Raw genomic sequence first — 24,003 nt, forward strand, 5'->3', positions numbered from 1 at the left:
AAGTAAAAAAATTACTATATATGTATTATTTTTAGTATAATGATAAATTTAATCTTTAATGTTTCCGCATTTATCATTTTGGTCCTATTTCTTATTTTTATCACTTTCCGAAAAACTTGATGAAATGTAATTTTTTTCACTAATATATATGTTATTTATAAATTCTTTAATAAAATAATTGTTTTTCCATCTATAACTTATAATATATATTTTAACTAATAAAAACATTTATTATATTAATTAGAATTATTATTTAATTTATAGTTCAAAGTATAACTTCATAAATTAATTTTGTTAAATTAATATTTTTATGGTAAATAAAATTTTATTTCGCGTTAAAAGTTTCAATTTGGTACTGACCTTAAAAATAATCAATTTATTGTTGTAAGTAAAAACAATTGAGACTTAAACAAAATTAATACACAATTTTTTAGTCAAATAAACTTTTAATTTGTATTAATTAAATAACCAAACTTATAATTTGTATTAATCCCAACATGCCTTTCTTCGTTATCTGTCTTTGAAACCTCAATAATCTCGAAACATACTTAAAAGAACAACTATAAACATACATAATCCCTTCGCAGATGATATTTTTAAACGTCTCTTGATTGTGATATCAAAATAACCTTCAACTCGTCAAAGCATGCACAAATATACCAAGTACCATGATACATATGAAAGTAGCATATTTATGTATGTAGACATCTTGAGTATAGATGATAGCTACTATCATGCTCTTGAAAGTATTGATGATAGTGTGATGTCATAGGTTGAGTAGAGCTTCAAGACTTCCAACGAGTCGATATCTACGTGCAAAAACAACAATTCACGAGTATACTTAATAAGTCCAAATGTGAATTATCATACTTATCTTATACTTTGAGGGATTCCATTAGACAAATGTGAATATAAAAAAAAAAGTAACATAAAAACAATTCTAAAGACTTAAATGACAGGCAAGGTCGAATTTTACAAAACCATATAGAAATTACTAACATCATTCAATTCATAAATAATGGGGTATTAAACATTATTAAATCTAATTCATAATCTCGTAAGTTTATTTTTTTCCAAATTGGATATCGTTATACAAATCTCATCTTTATTAACATTTTAAATATTTTTCTTCCTTTTTGGCTATTTATAACCTTAGTGAAACGAGAGTCAGATACTTGAAAATTCCACTCAACACAATTAAATATGTACATAAGTATATTACTATACGTGCATTTTCAACCCATATAATACTAAGAATGCTCCAACCAATACAACCAATGTTTTCAAAAGAAAATGTCCCCATGGCCCACATAGAAAGGTAGCATAACAAAGCTCCAAATCGATCCAACTAAAGTTCTAAAAAAATAACATGTTTTACTTTCGATACTTTACTTATCTCTTTCACTTCAATACATAGAAAAACACACGAATTTATTAAAACTAAATCTAAGTTATCAACTCCATGACAATTAATCTAAATTGATGTTAATTTAATCTTAATCCTAACTTAAATAATTATAAATCAAATTAATCAAATTTAATCGGTATCCTTGAAAGTAAAACTAACAACATCAAACTAGAATTATACATTAAACAAAAACTAAAAAACATAAAATTGTTATCAACTTGACATCATAACATGACTTAGCACTAAAATTTTAAACAACCTATATATATGTGTGTAAAATTTATCAATAGAATTAGTCATCTTTAAAGTTAAATCAAGCCTACATAAATTTAAACTAAATGAATTCTAAATCTTCTAACTCCAAAGACAATTAATAGCCATGTCCATTTAATAAAGGCATAAACTAGTGAACTAACATGTATTAGGTAATAGTTAATTAGGGGATAATCCAACACCTAGCAATTGAAGCAATGGGCAACAACATTGAAGCAAACCACATCTAACTGAAGTAGCAAGACTCAAGGAATTTGACAAGATAAAGCAAGAATGAGAAGTGGCACAATTGAAGCAAATATTGGCTATGAGGAGACACCAAGCAATAGCAAAAAATAACAGCAAATTGAGGGAAGAAGGTAACAAAATATGGGATGATGGAGGTATCAGCTTTTAAGGGATATTGGTCGACAATGGAATTGAAGAATCGGGCAACAATTTAATAAAGCGAGTGGAAGGGACTTGGTGCGAATTGAAGAAGATGACGACAGCTATGTGGGCGAAATTATAGCATCAAATGGATCAAGAATAGCAACGACAATTCGAAACCAATTGGTGGCAAAGAGAAATTGGTGTGATCAACTAAGAGAAAAAAAAAAGAAGGGTTAACTTCAATTTAATCCTTAAAATAAAGTTTAAATTCAATTCAGTCACGAATGTAAACTAAATGTTCAAATTTGTCCGTAATCCATAAAAATACTAAAAATTTAAATTTTATTCTTTCATTCGAAATTCTAAGAATAATTTATTTGACCAATATTGATGAATAAATGATGTAAATTATTCAAAAATTTTACCGAATTTATCTCGGATTGACACGAAATCCAATATTGAAATTTCGAGGCGTTACAAATGGGATTATCTTTCATCACTCTAATGTCAACTTCATATTCTTACAGAAAAAACAACATAATTTTATGGTATTGCACTTTTCCTTTCTCCTATGGATCTTCTTAATAAAATTAATTCTTGAGATCATAAAGTTTATTCTTTTGGAATAAATTCTAGTACTTGATTGGAAAGTTCAATGATATTATCTTGAGCTAGAGTTGTTGCTTGAACAATATCAAGTATAGTAGACTATTTTTTTTATTAATTATTAATAGCAATTACAAGAATGTGCTGAGGAAACGTCATTGTATTCATCTTCAAAAACAATACACTTACTTCTTTCTCCTTATAAACTCGACCTCTTTAAAATTCATGAATATTATCTTTTATTTTATAAGAGTAATTTTGTAAAATAATTATTTTTTATATTTTAATCAGTTTTTTAAATGTATATCAAATATTATAAAATAATTTTTTCTGCAATAACATTTCCATCAATCACATCAGCGAGTTTAATAGTATTAATTATTTTATTTAAGTTTTAAAATTAAAAAGTATAATGAATTAAATTTCTCAAAAATAAAATAGAAAGACTACGGATATTGTTTAAGTAAATGAAAGTTCCGGTAAATAAAAAAATTATCTAACCTTTTATTTCTTTAAATATTAGTTATTTTAAATAAAAATTATATGTAAAAATATTTATATATTTTCATCTAACATATTCATAATAAATAAGTGGATATCTGTTGCATTAAAATTTCATCAGCAGAATTAAGGTTCATTGTTACAAGCCTACATACACTGCCCTCCAAATCCAATAATTTTGCTCATGCAATGAAAAACATTAAATAACATAAACCACATTTATTTTACATTTTTACTTTTTGCTTTTATCATCAGATAGGTCAAAAGTTAATAACCATATGCACTACAATGATTATTATGTTTTTAAGCATTTGATCAACATTAATGTTTATCATTCTTATATAGGATTAATAATCTTATTAAATATATAATATAATACTTTTTATAATTATTCAAAGTTTGTTAAAATATGCTTATAGTCTTTTTACTTTTTGAATATTAGGAATTTAGTCCCTATACTTGTATTTTCAATAATTTAGTCTATCTACTTTTTAAATTTCAAAATTCAAGTTAATTACAAGCATCTTTTTCTGATTACGTGTTTACCAAATGTGTAGGTTCTTTTTTTTTGTTATTTCAAAATGTTACAATAACAAATTTTACAAAAAAAAAAAAGAATTAACAGTACTAACAGTTTGACCTAATTTTTTAAAAAATGAAAAGTAAAAGAATTAAATTCTTAATTTTTGAAAAGTTTATAGGCACATTTTAACCTTATTCAAATCTCAATACCGTGGGTGATAAAAAATCGTTATGCCTCATAATTATTAAAAAAAAGGTAAATATACATATAAAATTTTTAAATTATTGGTGATTTTTAGAGTAATTTACATTTATACTTAACACCATATATTCATATAAGTTACAAATCTTTAATTTCATCGAATTAAACTATTAATTTTTTTTAACTTTTATGTAAGTTACAAATTTTTTTGATTAAATAAACAAAGAAAATTACAAAGAAAAAATAGTAAATAAGTTAACAAAAGAACTATCATTCTTCAGAATCTCCTTAATCTCTAACGGGGGTTCCTCAATAATGTTCAAAGATTCAGCACTTGACAGAGCCATTTTCGCCAAAGCATCAGCTACCCGATTAGTATCTCTGGGAGCATAATTCAAGGACCACTTCTCTTTAAATGCTAGAATTTGTTGAATTCTCCTTATCAAAGAGTTTTTTGGATCACCCGTTTTACTATCATTGATTGAGATCACGTTCTCAAGATTGTTTCATTGTATAATGACCTCATCATAGCCTTGTTTTTGAAGAATAAGTAATCCATCCAGTATGCCCCACAATTCAGCTGTCGCAATTAAGCATTCCCCTAAGAAGCGATTGTCGCCTAAGATCCACTCCCCTTTGCCATTACGTATCACACCACCTGCAGCAAAAAGACCAGACACAAGGTGAACAACACCATCAGTATTAAGGAAAACGCACATACCTGAATTATGATGGGCTGAAAACTGCTTCGGCTAAGAAGCCATCTCTTCATTATGGACGGAGAGAAAGCGCTTTGCCCAGCTATAAGAGACACTGATAATGTCCTTTGGATGGATAACATGACCTTGAAAGATGTACAAATTTCAATTCTTCCAGATGCGCCAAAGAATGATCCCAAAAAGACAAGCTCAGGATGAGTCACCCATCTTGTTTGCGAAGAGAAATTGTAGATTCGAGAAAAGTCACTCCGAAATATTACCAGAAAGGAAATTCCCAAGATGATTAGGAGGGATGATGTTATGCCAAATCTCCCTCGCAAGAGAACAATCTCTAAGAACATGAAAAGTATCTTCCTTAATATGACCACAAATGTGACACGTCGCATCTTGCGCAATACAAGTTACAAAATTTTTAATTGATAAAATTACATTACTAAAAAATTATTATTAATAAATTAAGCCATTTAAATTGATGTCGTTATGTAATTCTAACAGAAGAACTAAAAATGTCTATATAAATGTCCAATAAATTTTTAAAATTATTCTCTTTTTTTTTGTCATAATTAGGGTATCCACCGTCAGTAGCAATGACTAATCTCTTCATCGCAAATATTCTTCAAATAGATAAATAGCTGACCATGCAATGTGCTCCATTCCCATGACTAAAATTAATTAATGTATGCCTGAACAACCAGCACAACTCAAACTTAGGCCATACCTAAAGCAATGAACACCCTTAACCATCAGGCCATCACATGGATTCCTTCTTATTATTTTTATTTTCTGAGGGTTTTTATGGAATGGATCATTATTTTTTATGGTGAAGGGTGACCTTCCCCGTTTTAAAAAATACACCTTTAATTTTTTTTATTTTTTAAAATTTTAATTAGGCACCAATATTTTTTAAAATGATTTTTATGTAATTTTCACTAAATTAACTCATGAAACTAAACTTAAAAGCATTTTTTAAACCTTATTTATTTAATATTTAAACTAAAATATTTTTATGCCCGTTTTATGACTTTTCCTTTTAATAATATGAGCTCCTCACGGGCAGTGTAATGTTCATTATTTTATTTTAATATATAATGAATTGTTTTTAATAAATAAATCAATGTTACTAGAGATCAAACTTTTTAAAAAAATCTATTTATTTTTATATCTGGTTTTATAAAATAATTATCCAAATATAGTGAAATATAAGAATGAGAAGGTTTTTGAAGGATTTTATTACCTACGATGATTATATACGCAAATTAACATGATTATGTTTTAAATTTTGTGAAATTCCTGAGGATGAACTAAATTATTATGCCGTCTCATACATTTTTTTTGTGATTAGAAAGGAATATGATTTCATAAAAATATCTTTTTTTTATGATTCAATTTACTTTTTTTTAAAAACTAAAAACTAAAATGGTATTTAAAATTATATTGAGTTCATACTATTACTAGAAAATATGGATTTTATTTTAGGTAAAATTACATCATTAGTAATTATAGGTAAATTTTCGTTTTGGTCATGTAATTAAAAAAATTATAATTTGGTCACTAATATTTTTAAAGTTGTTTTTTTTAACCCAACTATTAAGTGGCACTTTTTTAATTGGTATAATAATAATTTTAGTCTTCAGTTTTTATACTTTCTATTAATTTGACCCTAATTATATAGAAATTTTTAAAATTAAAAGTTAAACAAACGTATATAAATATTTAAAAATAAATAAAGTGAGAGAAAATCAAGGAAACTTGTTTTTAAACACTCTAAATTTCTTTAAAAAACATAAAAAAAATTGTTTATTTGTTTTTTACTTCTTCTATTTCGTGACATAACTTTTTCATTATAAGAAAAGAAAAAAAATCAAAGTATAATTTATTTTTACAATTTGGGTTTTGAAAAAAAAATTAGAATTGAATCTAAAAAAGGAAATTTTGTGGTACATTTTGTATGTTTGGCTAAAAAAATTGACATCAGAGCCTATTTTACAAGTCTCCATAATATCAATTATGGATGTTATTCAAGGGCATGAAATTTGACTTAAAGATATTACCAATTTGGTTTCGAGAAACATTGAGGAAGCATGTAACTATTTAACTTTTTTTTAAAATTGTTATTGGATTCTATTGAATGATAAATTTTTTTATTTTCCATACATATTAGTTTTCCAACAACAAGGGCAAAGCCAAAATTTAATTTTTTAGGGGGCAAAGTTAAGTTGTATATTTTTATGATAGTAAAATGCAATTTCACCATTTTTATGATCAGGTTCAAATTAAAATAAAATATAAAAATGAAAGATTAAATTTGTTATTATACAAATTAAAAAGTGTTACTTAACAAAGTGACAAAAAAAACCTAAAACATTAATGATTAAATTGTAACTTTTTTTAATAATCCATATTTTTATCATTTTTAAAGGATTAAATCAACTTTTTATCATTTAGAGAAACAAAATTCAAATTTACCATTATTAATTTAAATCTGTATAAATTATAAAGTGACTAAAAAATAAATTTTCCATTTTAAGGTGTTGGGCCTACCAACTCCTATTCAATAATCAACAACATTTTGAAGATTTTATTTTTCTAGATTTTTTATATAGAAATTTTTATTTTAAAATGATTTTGAGTTTTTAATAATTTTTATATATGACCAAAGTCAATTTAAAATAAAATATAAATATTAAATATTAAATTTATTATTATATCAATTAAAATGTGTTACTTAACATAATGATAAAAAAAATAAAATATTAATGATTAAATTGTAACTTTTTTTTGTTGAGAAAGTAATGTGGATTTGGAATTCCTATGAATGCATACATATATAATATACTACTAAAATTTTTATCATAGGGGTATGGAAATTATGTATTTAAATTTAAAAATAATATATATTAAATATAAAAAAATATATGATTTGAAATTAATAATATTATTATATTTATAATATTTATAAAATTAAAATGAAAAAATTAGTTTAAATTGTGAGTAAAAAGAAATTTAAATAGGTAAATACATCAAATTAATAATTTTAATTGCATTATAATTATTTATAATGGTATTGTCATTTCTCTACAACACGTCAAAATGGTATCATATTGGTGAAAGGAAAATTCAATATTGAGTTGACTTGTGACACAAACTCAATCAATATGAGGGCACACTTGTCTTTTTTAAATAAAATTAATAAAAATGTACAAATATTAAAATTTGAACCCATGCCATTAGAAACAATAAAACCTTAATTTTACCATTACAACTAAATCTTTATTTTCATTTGTTTTGTACATTTTAATATCGAATCTCATCACATGCAAGGGATTTATCGGTTTTATTAAAAAGACAAAAAGACAAAAGTATCATTGTAATAATATAAATTATTTTAAAAATGAAAGTACATTTTAGTAATTTCTTGGGTTGAAATGGTGTCTGGTTGACTTGAGACATTAACTTGGCTAGGGGTTTAAATAAAATAGTATAGATACAAACAACGTGGATGAAAAAGTTTGTCTAATAATATTAAAATATACAAAAAAATAAATAAAGCTTTAATTGAAATGGTAAAGGTAAAGTTTTGTAAATGTTGATGGTATAGGTTTAAATCCTGTCATGTAAAAGATTTTTATTGATTGTAATAAAAATATAAAAAGGATAAAAGTGTCATTGTAATAATATAACTTATTCTAAACATGAAATGACATTTTAGTAATTTTTTAAATTGAGTTGGTGCCTGATTAACTTGTGAATAAGTATATAACTACTCAAGAACTATAACTTATTATTTTGTTGTTGCCAATCTTTTGAACCAAAACAATTAGCATTGATTTTGTTGATCTCGTGGAAGTGTGTTAGCTCATGTTTGATGATAGAACTTTGGAAGATACAAATAGAAGAAGAAATGATTGTCAAGATTCTTGGATTAGTGGATAATGCTAAATTGGAGTATATCAATAATATTTCAGCATTTATCATTGTATTTATTAGGATACTTGCAAAGCCCTTTTTAAATTTATTTTAGTGAAATTTTGATTGTGATTGATAGGAATCTTAGCAAGCCTTTAACTCTTATATAATAAAGGCTTCTGTAAGTAAAAAGTGTGAGAGTCAGCACTTATATTTTGTTCAATGATGAACTTATTTGAGAGTACATATTTTTAAGTAAAACTTAATCGAGCCGTTTAATCTTACAAACTAAATTTTCAGGGAAAAACTTAGTGTAGATATCTTAGTACGAGCTGCATATACTTGTTTGGGAAAGGAGTTGCGAGCTTTAGCCGATAAGGAAAGATTGATTAAAGATTTATCTTGAGCGAGACTCCGCAAATGAAAGATCGTTTTGTATGAACTGCATAAACAAATATTGATAGTGTCTTTTTTTTTACACTATTTGTTTTCATTCTAACTACAGTTACAATGAACGTTAAGTTAAATCAATTTATCATATCTACAGACTAAATATTTTTTAAATGATAATCAAGTGATCTAACTTTTAGTAGCCAAAATATACAACTCATCCTTACGATTAGTGAGAATCATTAATTAACAATCAAGTGTTTTAAATATTTAAAAAAATAGACGCATAATATTTTTAAAAAAATTACATTGTCAGAATATTAAATACTAATTCTTAAATAAAATATATACTTTGACTTAAAAAACTAAAAAGTTCAAATATCCTAAATTGAAAAAAATGAAAAAAAATAGATTTATCAAAAAAATCCAAGTAATCCAAAATTTTAATTAAAAAAAACTAAGGGTTTTTGTTTATAATAGTACAAAACTACAAACCACCTATTGAATCGAAGGAAACAAAGAGAAAAGACAATGACATCAAAGCTCCACGCTTGGTTGGGACGAGTAGTAAAGAATCCTAGTACTCCCCAAACACCCTAACTCATCACTTTGGCCACCTCTCTCTCACATCATGCTTTCAAAAATTAAGTTCCCCATTTTGGAAACACTTGATGCATCACTAGCCAATTTATTATTTCTTTCTTTCCTAATTTCATAAATATGTTCCCTCCTATTTTTGTTTTAATCTTTTTTCTAATAATTATAATAACAGAAATATCTTAACCATTTGATCAAATTTAATGATTATAAGTCTTAAATTCTGTATTTATCTTACATTATCATGATAAAACTAACAACACCCAATCTTTTTATTCTTTTTTCTTTCCCCTCCAATTTTATTCTAAAAAAATTGAAAATAAAAATTATCCAAAAATTTTCCACACTAGTACTTTAATTACACGGTAAAAAGAAAAAAAATGAAGGGAAAGATCGGGTGTTGTTGGTTTTATTTTAATAAAGTAAGATAAATATAAGATCTAAGTCTTAGAACCATTCATTCTGATCTAATGATTAAGATCATTTTGATTCTCATTTTAAAAATTCTCATTATAATTGCCACAAATCTTCTCACCCTTTTTAAAAATTTTAAGATTTTATATTGCTTAACAAAAAACAACAATTTTATTCTATGAACTTGACTCACAATAACTTTATACATGGAAACTTATTTAGATTCTAAATAAAAAATGCTATATTGTTTAAGATTCGTAAAAAATGATATCGACTTGTCAAAGTTTAATTTCTGCTCTATTGAGCCTGTTGCTTCTTCGAACAATTTTAGGTACTTAGGCTCTTCGTTTTACTCACAAGTGCTTTATATGCTATATGGCATAGGTTCAAACTCTACCAAATGCAAATATCTATATTTCTTTGATAGGTAATTTAGCACTACGCATGGTTTATTTTAACTAGGTATTCCTACTTTATTAAACCCGTTGTCTTTTCAAGTAGCCTCAGACACTCTACTCTTTATAAAGCTGGAAGACAAAATCCCATCCCAAGAAGACTTCTCCTGAAGGAGTCAGTCTCCCCCTTAACAAAAAAGCGATATTGTCCACGGTTGGTGTTTTGTCTCTTTACTCTAATGAGAACTTGAATGCTTGAGGCTGCTTAAAAAGGCAACAGGTTCAACAAAGTGAGAGCGTCTTATCAAGTTTTTTACAAAATGGATTGTACGTGACACATGACCACCTATCAAAATATGGGCATATGTGCTTGGTAGATTTTGAGCTCGTGCTCTACAACATAAAGGGCACTTGTGAGCAACTATGCTATCACGACTTGTTTTGGTGAGATGCTCTGACTCTATTGAACTCACCGCCTCTTTAGAAAGCCTTAGACACTCAAACTCTCCATAAGGTTAGGAGACAAAACCTAGATTAAGAGCAATACAAACCCGTTGAGATGTTTGTTAGCCTTGTGCAAATAACACTTCAAAGATTTCTTATAAGGAGTGGACTCCCCTAAACAAATTTAATTACAATAAACTTATCAATAAGAATAAAAATATAATTATCTTTAAAAAATCCACTAATTTAATTATATATATATATGAAGATGATGAAATCTAGTTATCGTTAATTAACGTGTTAAAACAACTTAGATAATTAGCATGATTAGTAGGAAACAATTGGTTTTCTATGGCCACCTGATGTGGAGACATGTGGGTCCCAGTAGCTATAATCAACGGTGGAAAAAAGATATGGAAGAGATCCGGACACAATGTTTGATTTTTTGCTCTTCCTAAATGGCCGACCACTTACTATCCCATTCAAAAAATGTGGCAAATTAATACATTTTCTTAAAATTTACAATTGGCATCATCAACAAACTTTATTTAAATATAATTAAAAAATTATTATCACGTCAAAATGAAGCAAATACTTTAAAGAAATTACAAGTTGAAAGAATTTTTAAAGGTTCTTAAAAATAATTTTTATATAATGATTAAATTATGATATACTGAGTAAAAAAAATGTCAAATAACTTTACATATTAGTTTTTGTTATAAGACTAAATTATGTTAGTAGTAATTATATTTTTATTTTCTTTTTTGTCTTTCAATTATAAAAAAAATATTATTTAATTTTATATTTTTTTGTCACTAATTAACGTAAAAATAGAAATACTCAAAAATAAAAAAAAAATCGGGTGACCAAAAAAGACTATTAAATAGTTGAATGACTTTTTGTAACTTTTCATAATCAGGTGATCAAGAAATGAAAAGAAAAATATAATTAAATGACTATTAGCACAATTTACCCTTATTATAAATATATGTACATAATTCTCTAAACCCCATTAATTTATGAGAATGAATAGTGCAAGAGTAAAGTGAATGTTTCAATCAAAGCAATTAAACCTTAATTTAGTTGTACTTAATTAAATGTAAGAAAGCCCTTATATTATTTAAATATATTTTTATTCCAACAGTAACTTGTAAAAACTTATATTATCCAATTATGAAGCCATTGTATTGCATTCGAAGTTGAATTGCATTTTACATTTTCTATTAAAAATAGCAAATTGGTCTCTATACGTTAAATCAAATAGCAAATTGGTCCTCTTATTAAAAATTTCATTCATTCTTCCCGTTAAAAACTTGTCCCTGCACATCAACATGAGCTACACATGACACGAACGTGTTATTGTCCGATTATTCTGTTAGCCATGTCAGTTTTTAACAGTACAAATGGATGGAATTTTAACAAAAATGACCAATTTATTCTTTGCTCTAATGTACAATAACTACTTTACCGGTTTTTTTAAGTAGAGTGAGCAAAATACGACTTTACTCTTAATATAAAGTCGTCAATAATACTTTTACTGAATTTTGTAAATTATTTATTTCCAAGATGTCCTTAATTTTAACCAAGTATAAAATGGGCCTAACCCTTGATTAGCATTGCTATTTTTCCCGTTTTTTAAAGAAGTTGAGTCCAAGCAATGATGTAGGTCCAGTCCCATACACAAAGCAACAATATTTTTGAGTTTTTAGTTTTTTCTTATTGTGGGCTTTCCTAACAACAATCTACTACATTATATCCAACACAACTAATTACATTTATAATGAATTTTATTTTTTTAATAAAAACATATTTATGACCTAATAATTACTTAAAACCGAATTACAATTAATTAAAAACGTCTTGACCCAATAACAACAATTATTTTTCTATAAAAGATTGAAAATGAAGACTTAAATTCAAATCTTTTGTCACCCAATAGTTCATTCACCAATGACAAAAAGTTTTAAGCCATTGAAATTTAAATTTTAATATCTATGTATGAATATACATAGTGGCAATACTGAATTGAAATACTTATTTCAAAAAAATAAAAATTTAAAGGTTAAATATGTTATAAGTCTTTATACTTTACATAAATTTGAAATTTAGTTCCTATACTTTTATTTTTAGGATTTAGTCAATCTATTTTTCGGATTTAAAAATTTAAGTTCAACTATTAACATTGTTAATGTTTTTGTTAATTTTGTTGGTGTGACATTTTGAAATTTAAAAAAAAAAACCCACTTGGTAACAATGTAACTAAAAAATGACGTTGTAATGAATTTAAATTTAACAAAATCATCTTAACAATATTAATAGTTAGACCTAAATTTTAGAATATGCTTTTTTGTTGGATGCACCGGGTTACTAATAAAATATTTTATTCTCTTGCGAAGATGGCATTATTTTATGTGAATCACATTGAATGAGGTTGATCTCTGAACGATTTTCCCCAATTTTATTTTGTGATACCACATTTGATATCACTAATGAAGATGAATGACGTTAAGAAGTGTGCACGGGATAAGCTTATTGAAATCTAATTTATCCTTTCCTTTGGTATTTGTATATTATCTTATTTTGATTTTTTTAATAAAAGTTACATTTTCTTTAAGAAAAGAAAAAAAGAAATCAACATATATTTAATAAATTTTATATATAATTCTTTTTATCACTTTAACTATAATTTTTGTTGAGTAAATCGGAAAGAATATTTTTACATAAAATATATTTTTACTCATATTTTCAGTGAGGGAGAAAAATTAAGAAAACTTGATGGTTTAAAAATTATATGATAGTAAGTTTATATTTTGGTCACTCAAAATGGTTACTGGACTATTCAAAAGTTTTTATTTAAGTCACAAGACAATTAAAATTTTCGTTGTATGGCATTATCTGTTCCCACATCTTGATCAATCGAAAATTCTTATTTCCCATCTCTTTTACATTTCACTTTTTTATGAAATAACTTTGAATGTTGGAATCTGCGAACCAAAATTCAAATAATTTTCTTCTTCGATCTTCTATACTGATTGCCAGATCAACTTGAATTTAAGATATGTTCTTCTACTCATCAATGGGCATTAATCCACTTTACCGATCATCAAATTATCGCTTGGAGCTAATTAATTGTACCTAAAAAAAAAAACTTAACCGTACACTGACTATTTTATAACATTTTAAAATTAAATATTAAAATATAAACTTATTAATAATTTAATGACATAATTTAATTTTTTTATAAATTCTATATAAAAATTATAAAAGAATTCTAAACTCATTATAAATGAATTATTTTGCAATAAATTTTCAATTGAATTAACTTCAACTTATAGTAATTATATATTATAATAAGAAACTAAATTCCCAAAAGAAGAGTATAGGAATATACTGAATGAAATGTCAAAAACGAAGGAGATGAGTGTGGGACAGGACGACAACTTACTGTACCCGATTCACGTGCACATCAATTCCATGTTGTCTCTAATTTCTGCACTCTAACACGTGTCACCTTTTCTGTTCTTAATTCCAAAATACTACGGTTCTTTTGGGTCCCACCATACCTTTGTCTCGTAATATTGGATTTTTTATATGAATTATTTTATTAAATCGTTATTACGGATATTAATTCAATTATGAAAATTATTAAAATATTTTTATATTTATAATTTAAGTTATATATATTTTAAAGTATCTTAGTTTTTTATTTAATAAAAATAAAATATATAATTAAAGTATTAATTAATTTTTATATTTTTAATAAATATATTTATTATATAATTTTTCCACGTGTTCTCTATACCTTAAAACCATAATTCTAGTTTAATATATATGTTAGATTGCAATTCAACGTGAGTAAAAAATTATATAATAAAATTAAAAAATATATATACAACATAAATGGGGTTTTAATTAACATGGTGAAATTAAGATATAGAAAGCTATGATGTTTTAGATTTAAATCTTATTAAGTTTGTGTATTTTTTTTAGATTTTATATAAAAAAATATAAAAATGTATTTATAATAATATTTGTTCTTTTTAATTTTCTAATTGAGTTGAGACCAATTGGTAAGTGACATAAATTTAGTAAGACACTTAAACAATAGTATAAATATTTCGAGTTTCTCTTATTTTTTATAGTGATATAAAATCTCGACTAATTTTAATAAATTAGATCAAGCGTTGAATTTTAAAAATACATTTAAAAATATATTTAAAAATAAGGTTTTGGTTTAAATATATTTAGAAGTGTTTATGGGTTAGGTTGAGTTTTGGTCGGATTTAGGCATGATATTAACACACTTTAAGCTTATTAAGGTTGGTCTGACCCGAAATATGGGTCTAAATATTGTCCAAGCCCGCCCATATTTGTAAATAGCTAACTCAAGTCCATTTTTGATCTGTTCATATCATTTTTAACAAAATTTAAAAATATATTTATATTAATTTTAAGTTAATATTTAATAAATTTATATTTTTTATTAAAAGTACATATACAGTCATCTTTATATTTTTAAATGTATATATATTATAGTAGTGTTATATAGTACTATAGATTTATTTATATTTTGTTAAAAGAAAGAAGCTGGACAGAAAAAAACCAATCAATTTAAACAATAGCAGCAATGTTCATCCCTACACTATTTTGCAAGAGAATCGAAGCGGTATCCTCTAGTGCATGATTGGAAACATACATTCTTATGAGGTGATTTCTTGCTATCTTAGCTAGGTTATCAACAATCCTATTTGCAAACCGAGAAGTGTGTTGCAATTTGATTTCTTCACATTTTATGTTATAAATTATATAAAATAGTATAAATTTACAAAAACGGGTTGGGTTGAATTGTGCTGGGCTCGAAGGCTTGAATTTAGAATGTTCAAGTTCAAATTCGACCCATATATTAAACGAGCTTACTTTTTAAAATTTTAAATAAACTTTCAAACTCGAACTAATAAATTAACCAATAAGAAGATCTACTCAAATATCACCGCTATAATATTTTACAATGGCAGTCTCAGAGCGCCGCTATAGGTGATCAAAACACTGCTATATTAGACGATAATATTAGCGGCTTTCTGGGCAGCATTTTTGATAGTGTCGCTAAGTTTTTTTGCGGCTTTTATAAATGCCGCTAAAGGTGAAAAAGACCCCGCTATATCATTGATTTCCTGTAATGTAACTCGTAGAGAAAGATGACTAAGGTAGGACTATGAAGTAGTGACCAAAACTAAGACTTTGCATAACCATCCACTAAATAGTAATTATTTTCCAAATGCATTAATTGAATAGTACTTGACGGTTTTCATAGGGTATAAACCTTGTTCTTTCTTCCCTATTATTATTAATCGGATCCACCACCTATTGCTGGAGCTGAACCGCCCTGCATCACTTGAAAGAGAAATTATATATATTAACTCATGTTTTTTTTTTTGAATAATTTTATTATAAATTTTGATTATATTTATTCTTTTTAACATAATATCTAAAATTATTTATTACAGAATCTCTATTTTATGGATAAAAAATTTCAATGGACCCAAAACTATGTCTTCAAATATTAAATTTTATTTTTAAATATTAAAAATTACTTATTTATTTATTTTTGTATAAACCGAAACCCTATACCACTTCTAGAAATATCTAATGTTACAATTTATAATCCCATTCCCATAAAACAGCTGCTCTTTTTTTCCTTTAAAAAAAAATCAGTGTTTAATTCAACATTTCTATGAAGAAAGACCCTCGTTTGGTTCCTTCTTGGATTAATGTTGTTCAATAAACATTAAAAAAAAAGTAGAAAAAAAACCTTCAAAAGAAATGCATCCCATCAAATATGGTGCCCATCATCACCACCATCATCATCATCATCTACAACAACAGCAATTCATGGAGGATGATGATGCTTCTTCATCCGCTTCAATTTTCTTCATTTCCAATCCTCATAATCACCAACAACAACCTGTTTTCCCTTACCCTTCTCAACAACATAATAAACAACATGAAAATCCAGTTACCCATCAGCTTTTCCACCATCAGTTTCAACCATTTCAACACCCAGAACCTGTTCATCATCATAGTCAACAACAACAACAACCCTTTTTGGCTGTTAATTTCAAGTTGGGTCTTAACGAAAACAGTGGGAAAAAAGAGGCTGCTTTACCTTTGAATCATCAGCAAAATGGTGCTACTTTTCTGGATGGAAATGAGCAACAGCAACAACATTCCCCTTTCTTGCCCCGTTGTTTGCCTCCTCAAGAAGATTTTCCCATCAAAGAACCCTTTTGGTAATTTATAAAGATTGCTCTTTTTTTATTCTTTTCTTTTCAAAGTTGATTTCTTTGTCAGCCATGTGTTTGTTAAAATGTTACCAGGAAACCCTTAAACAGATGTGATGATAGGCAGTGTAGTGCAGATGGAGCTAAAATGATAGAGGGGACTAAGTACAACAAAGTTTGGCAACAACCTGGTCAATCTACAAGTGAGAGAAGCAGGAATTTGGATAGTAAATATGGACTGTTTGGTGAGCTTGAAGCAATTTATGGACTTGGAAAGCGTGGAGAAGCTGCTCAAGCTGGTTCAGGGTCTGCTCTCACAGGCGAGAATTGGCCTGCAAATGTTGGCCCTTCCATGAACTTAACTAAGTTTCAAGAGCATGACGTAGTAGGTGCCAATGGTGGGGGTGGTAATGTTGTTGCTACTGGGGTTGATCATGGATCCGAAGCTTCTATTGGGAAAGAAGCTTCATTAAGGAAGGTTCAAAAGAAGAAGAGGAAGATGAAAATGAAGGAGCAATTGAGTTCAATGGTTGTGTTTTTCGAGAGCTTGGTGAAGCAAGTGACTGACCATCAAGAGTGTCTCCATAAAAGGTTCTTGCAATTTATTGAAAGAATGGAGAAAGAAAGGTCAGTGAAAGAAGAATCATGGAGGCAACAAGAGGCTGAAAAACACAATAGGGAAGCCGTTGCAAGGGCACATGAACAAGCTTTAGCTTCAAGTAGAGAAGCTCTTATAGTTTCCTATTTGGAGAAAATTACAGGTGAAAGCATCAATCTTCCTGGAAAGACTCCATTACAGCAACCTGGAAATGCAATGGAACCCTTCAATGGAGTGAAAGTTGATAACAGTATCAGGTGGCCTATAGCTGAAGTTGAGGCCTTGATTCAAGTGAGATGTGACTTAGAATCAAAGTTTCGAGAACCTGGATTAAAAGGACCTGTTTGGGAACAAGTGAGCTCTTTGATGTCTTCCTTTGGTTATCAAAGAAGTGCCAAAAAATGCAAAGAAAAGTGGGAAAACATCAACAAGTATTTCAGGAAAAGCAAAGAAAGTGGTAAGAAACGTTCTCAACAATCAAAAACATGCAGTTATTTTGATCAATTGGGTCAGCTTTACTCAAGAATACCCATTACTTGTCCCACTTCACCAACACCTTTGATTAACAATGACATTGAGGTACAAAAGCAAGGTGATTCAGACTTTTTAGAAGCCTATCTTCCTGAGAGAGACCTTGTCACTGCACAAGTAAACATTAGTGGGAACCTTAAAGATTCTGAAATGAACATCCCAAAATTGGATTTTGATGGCATAGTTGGTGAGAATGTAGCAGAAGGAAGCAAGGTAAAGTACAATGAAAGCCATGAAAGTGAACTAGATGGTGATGATAATGACAGTGATAAGGGAGAATGAGAATTGTGGTCAAATGGTAAAAACCAGTCAGCTACAAGGTAAGTATCTGTTCCATATGATGGTGCGTTTAGTTCCACAATGTTGCCATCAACTATGGGTTTGAACTAAAATTTCATTACAAACTGACTGTCTATAAGGAATTAGGATATGAATTTAGTACTTTCAGATTCAGTCCATATAAAATAGTTGATGAAATAAAGTAAATGGGGACATCTGAACTTTTCTTGATGTGTTAGCCATTGCTTTTTCTCTTTTTCTTTGTTTTTTTTTGCTTTTGTATCATCTGCTTATGGACCATGGGTAGTTTTTGTCTAAAGATTTTGTTTCAAAATTTGAAACTCAATCTTTTGTCTCCCTCTTCTCTTCATAATAATAATGTCGTTGCTTTGGCTGCTATGATGAATCTATTTTTGTCCAAGTTGAATTATTTGTTGGAAGTTTGTGCTTGTATGATACTAATGAAACAGATAGAATATATATACATATAAACTGTCTTGAGAAACAACACTACTCAATATATACTTGCAAATGAAGTTAGCATTTGTATATGTCATTGTAATAGCACGGGTGCATTTTTTTTGTCTTTCTACTTTCAAATTGTGCAAAAAGGTTTTTGTCAATTAAAAAAAATGAGTAAAATGGTCCATTTTTTTAAAGTAGAAAGAAAAACTGATAATTTTGAGAGGAGGAATTATTTAAATAAGGAGTGCCCTTGTATCTTAAAAAATAAGAACAGTTTCATTTAATTGATAATTAGGACATGAAATTGAATCATGTTAAATACAAAATGATATGTAATTACATATGATTTAATTAAAAATTAGTCATTGTATCTTAAAATGAGGTATATGTAGCACACGTGTAAGTCTAGTTGGTTTGTCATCTGCATGAGTTTCTAATAATAGAAATAGATAAAATTTTCAATTGAAAGAATTAATTTACTCTTTTATCTAATATATAAAAATTAATTTATTTATTCTTTTAAATAAAAAAATAAAAAAAAATATAATATAACTTCTAATACACAGGTACGGATCATGATGATACGTTTACCCATAAAACCTATACAACACTTTCTTTAAAGAAGATGCTAAGCTAGCATGTCATTAATATTGTATTTGATGTAGATGGTATAGTTTTGTTTAGGGGTAAAAAAGAAGCATATAATGAAATTTCTCCGAAGAACAGTGCATGCAAATGGAAAGTACGTGTGTGTGTGTGGGGCCTATTTTCTGCATGGCATGGGACAAGACAACACACAGAAGAGAAATGATATGAGAATGGTGGGGGGTTTCCTTCACTCTTCCATTATAGAGTTGAAAATGAAATATCTGAAAAAACTGAGTACGTATATATATTGATTTTAATTAACAGATGAGAGATGACATCAACGTTGTAAGAAGAGCATGCACGAACGGTTGTGACCCGATTCTCACATGGCTGCCTGCATCTGATATTTTACTTTTCCAGCAGACCACTCCACTTGTTTTTCTGCAATCTTCTTTCATTGCTTTTTCCTTTCCATTGCTTTGTATCCAGCAGCAATTAAACTCATACAGCCTTCAACAGCCAATAATTTTCTTTTTGGGTTTATCAAAATTTTGGCTTTTTCATTTTTCAATATTTTTTTTGTTATTTTAATGTATATTACTATTATTATTGAATTCAAAAGATATAAAAACATTATTTATATTTTTCCTTACACAAAAAGAGATAGGTTAGAGTTGGGTAAAATTGAACTTCAACTAGGTTCGCTTACCCAAATTTTGTTTTAGTTTTTTAGTGAATTATAAGAAAAATTTCGAATAATAAACATAATTAGTGTAATTTATATCAATCTACATTTAAGGCGATAAGCACCCTTAACTATCAGCGAGGGAATGAATATAATAATAAAACTGTAATCTTTTGTAATTTTTTATCATTGTATCAATAATTTGTAATTGTGCCTATAATTTATGAATTAATCAGTCTATTTTTTTAGAGTTTTTTTTTGTGTGTTTGTTTTCATATTTAATTAACATTAATAAGATATTTTGGATCTTATGTTATTTCCGGTTTCATCATATTGGGTTTGTAGTTTTTCTAGGTTTAGATTTTTTTATCATTTCAGGTTTGAACTCTCAAGACTAATAATTGAGTTTTGGGCAAACTATATTCTAGTCTAATTTCAAGTGATTATGGATTTAAACTCCTTCAATTACAATTCAAGGATTAAGGATATAATTTTTATTTTAAAAAAAAATATAGGCATAATAATTTATTTGGCCCTCCAATTTTATAAAAAAAATTTCATTTTAGTCTTCCATTTATTTTTAGCCTCTTTTAACGATTAAACTTGCTGTTTTTGTCAAATTACCCAAAATGAATGGAAAAGTGAACGTTTGTTAACTTTGTTGACGTTGCATCCATATGGAAATCCGTGTCAACAATTAATTAATTTTTAGAATTTTAAAAATTATTTTTTTAAAAAATTATAAAAAAAAATAAGTAATTGCTAATGTGGTATACATGTTGTAATCCACATGTATTCTACACCAGAAGTCATTATGTCAAAAATCAAATATGCCTTTTTTTATTATCTAATTAAACCTTAGAATTGATAATTTTTAACAAGTAGTATTTTTGACTAACAAAAATCGCCTTTAAACATTAACATAATTAATTCCTACTAATATGATCATTAAGAGATGCATAATCTCTAACTTTTTTATATATGTAATAATTTACATACAAAAACATACTAAAAGCCAAATTAATAAATATATAAAAATTCCAAAAGATAGTGCATAATATTTAATATTTAAATCTATAGTGGTCCCTCCATGAGCTTCTTGGCTTTGATTTCTATTTAGACACCTTCAACGGGGAAAAAGACCATTTCAAATTATCCTAGAAAGCACAACATCATACACTTCCACCACTTGGCATATAGATTTCTTTGTTGCAGCTTTACTAGAAAGATACAAAAAGGTGTTCGATTCAGACATATTCCATCTAACTTAATATCTGTTTAAAACATTAAATATTGAGTCAAGAGTGATCTAATCTCCCACAATTATCAACCACCAAACTACAAATGTCATAGTTTGATTAATCTTGGGATGGGATCAAATCTAGTGATGGTAACGACGCTGAATGGGGTAAGGTGTGTCGGATTATTGCATGCCCCAAACTTGATTATATGTTCTATTCTCACGTCTTAATTTTGATTTTAAAAACATTTAACTTGTCATGAATTTGAAAATTAAGTGTATATTTGATATCAGAGTTTAATTTTTTTTTAAATTGTGATTAATTCATTTTAAAAAAAATATTTTGGCATCTCTTCGCATTGAACTTTTTACATTTTTTTTTTATTTTCAATATTGAATTTGCTACGTTCATGGTTTACTTTTGAGCTAACTATGCTTTACAACAAAGAGCATGCTTTAAGTAAAAAAAATACATCACGTACAGAAGAAAAAATAAGGAACGAAAATGAGAGGGAGACTTGGGAAAATAAATTAAAAAGAGATGAGGAAATAAACTGGTGTGAAATGGGAGTAAAGGTGGTAAAATAATGTTGCTAGTGATAAATTTTAAGGGTTTTTTAATTTAATTAATATTAAATATATTTCGATGCAGTTTTCACACTAAACTTGACTCAACCCGTCCTCTCTAGAAATCCAATTTTTATTTTAAAAAACAGCCCCTATTGAGTTAAATCGGCTTGGTTTTATGATTTTTTTTCCATCCTTAATTAAATGAAGAAATCTGGGGCAAAATTTTCTTGAAATAATGCAAAGCTATCTAGAAATAGATCGATGGTTGAACCATTCAAATTATTATTTTTGTGGTTTAATCATTCCAATTGATTAATCTTATTTAATTAAATAAATTATTTAAAAAATCATAAAAATAAAATAAAATAAAGCTAAATTTAAGTATCCTTAAATAACATAACTCCTTTATTAATAGAGAACATTAAGTTTCTCGTATATTTTTCAAATTAGGAACTATTTTTTGAAAATATCTCGTAATCTTTGATTGATTACTTATTGTGTTAGTGAGAGTTACACTTAAAAATACAAAAATAAGATCATAACTTATTGGTGTTGGAGTTGGGCTCAAATCATTATTCTTTGTACTGAGTCAATCTTAATAAATTGGTTCTTTAAATAAAACTCTGCAAACATAAATTAAGTCTTACATTAAGAATATTTGGTTACAAAGTTTTCTTGTTGTTCCTACCAAACTTTTAACTCCACATAACCATACATGCATGCATTCCAACCCATCAATAGCAATTTTTGAAAATTCAACCTTTGGATAACCTTGCCCACATACCCTGAAGCTGGTCAGCTATCAGCGAAATTCTATAAAAACAAGCATATGCTAATAGAAATTTTGCTTTTAACTTAGAATTTTTGGTATACCCCTTTTTTTCTCTAGTATTCAACAAAACCTCTTCAACTATTTTTTTTATTCCTCGACTTTTGTTGCACTGTTTTCAATCTGGTCCCTGATCACATAAATTCTAATTTCCGGTTCTATACAAAACAAAATTGGTAATTTCTATAATTCTTTTAGTAATTTCTAAAAAATTTTAAATATATTTTTAATTATATATATTCTTAATTTTTAAAAAAAAATTGTTAAAAATAATAAAAATGTAAAAAAGTATTAAAAATATATTTAAAAATTGTAAAATTATTAAAAGTTATAAAAAATATATAATTTTTTACAAATCGTAAATAGAGCAAAACAAAAACAACAACCCATAAACTCAACATGAGTAATATAAGCTCTTGAAAATACTTTTTAATCATTTTTACAATTTTTAAAATTTTTTTAATAACTTTTACATTTTAAAAAAAAATTCAATTTTAGTAATTTTTTTTACAAATTTTTAATAAATTTTACAATTTTCTATAAATTTTAATAAATTTTCTAACTTTTTAATAATATGTGTTCTTAAATTTCTAATGACATTAGAAATTCTAGTATCACTTAAAAATTTTGGTATCGTGTTAAAAATTTTAGTATTGGTAAATTTTCTTTTTTGTATCCATTAAAAATTTTGGTATTACTTAGAAATCTGGATATCATGTTAGAAATATTGATATCCATTATAAAATTTTGATATCATATTAGAAGTATTGATATCACGTTAGAAACTTTGGTATTAGTTAAAAATTTTGATATCGCCTTAGAAGTATTGATATCACGTTAAAAATTTTAGTATTACGTTAGAAATTTTAATATCCATTAAAAATTTAAAAACACTGATATCGTATCAGAATCGGTGGTATCAAATTAGAAATTTGAATATTAACTTATTTGATTGAATGTTTTCTTAAACTTTTCTTTAGCATGCAGCAGAACTTCCCAGAGCTGGGGGTAACTTCCTTCAAACCCAATCATTCATAAAGAGGTAGATTGATGATTGTGTTAGGTTGCATGTGGGTTGTAAAATTTTCATGATTAGATTTTGTGAAGTTCATCCCATTGTTAGGTTGAATTGATGTGACTCTATATTCGGTCAACCGCTTAATTTGAGCTATAAAATGTTATAACGATAAA

General features: G+C 27.0%; 1 protein-coding gene and 1 long non-coding RNA gene across 2 annotated transcripts; one reads left to right on the top strand and one right to left on the bottom strand.

Moving 5' to 3' along the window:
* Nucleotides 1-15,706: 15,706 nt before the first annotated feature.
* On the bottom strand, nucleotides 15,707-16,771 carry LOC121231968 (uncharacterized). The gene is made up of 2 exons (XR_005930193.1): nucleotides 16,559-16,771; nucleotides 15,707-16,140 (listed from the first exon to the last, which is right to left on the bottom strand). It is a non-coding gene; the product is annotated as an uncharacterized lncRNA (long non-coding RNA).
* On the top strand, nucleotides 16,357-18,834 carry LOC121231967 (uncharacterized). Its single transcript, XM_041117143.1, has 2 exons — nucleotides 16,357-17,036; nucleotides 17,124-18,834. Exons 1-2 carry the CDS (start codon nucleotides 16,570-16,572, stop codon nucleotides 18,436-18,438), a joined length of 1,782 nt encoding a protein of 593 aa, XP_040973077.1. The 5' UTR covers nucleotides 16,357-16,569; the 3' UTR covers nucleotides 18,439-18,834.
* Nucleotides 18,835-24,003: the final 5,169 nt, after the last annotated feature.

Source organism: Gossypium hirsutum, chromosome A07 (assembly GCF_007990345.1).
Source record: "Gossypium hirsutum isolate 1008001.06 chromosome A07, Gossypium_hirsutum_v2.1, whole genome shotgun sequence".
Taxonomy (NCBI): Eukaryota; Viridiplantae; Streptophyta; class Magnoliopsida; order Malvales; family Malvaceae; genus Gossypium; species Gossypium hirsutum.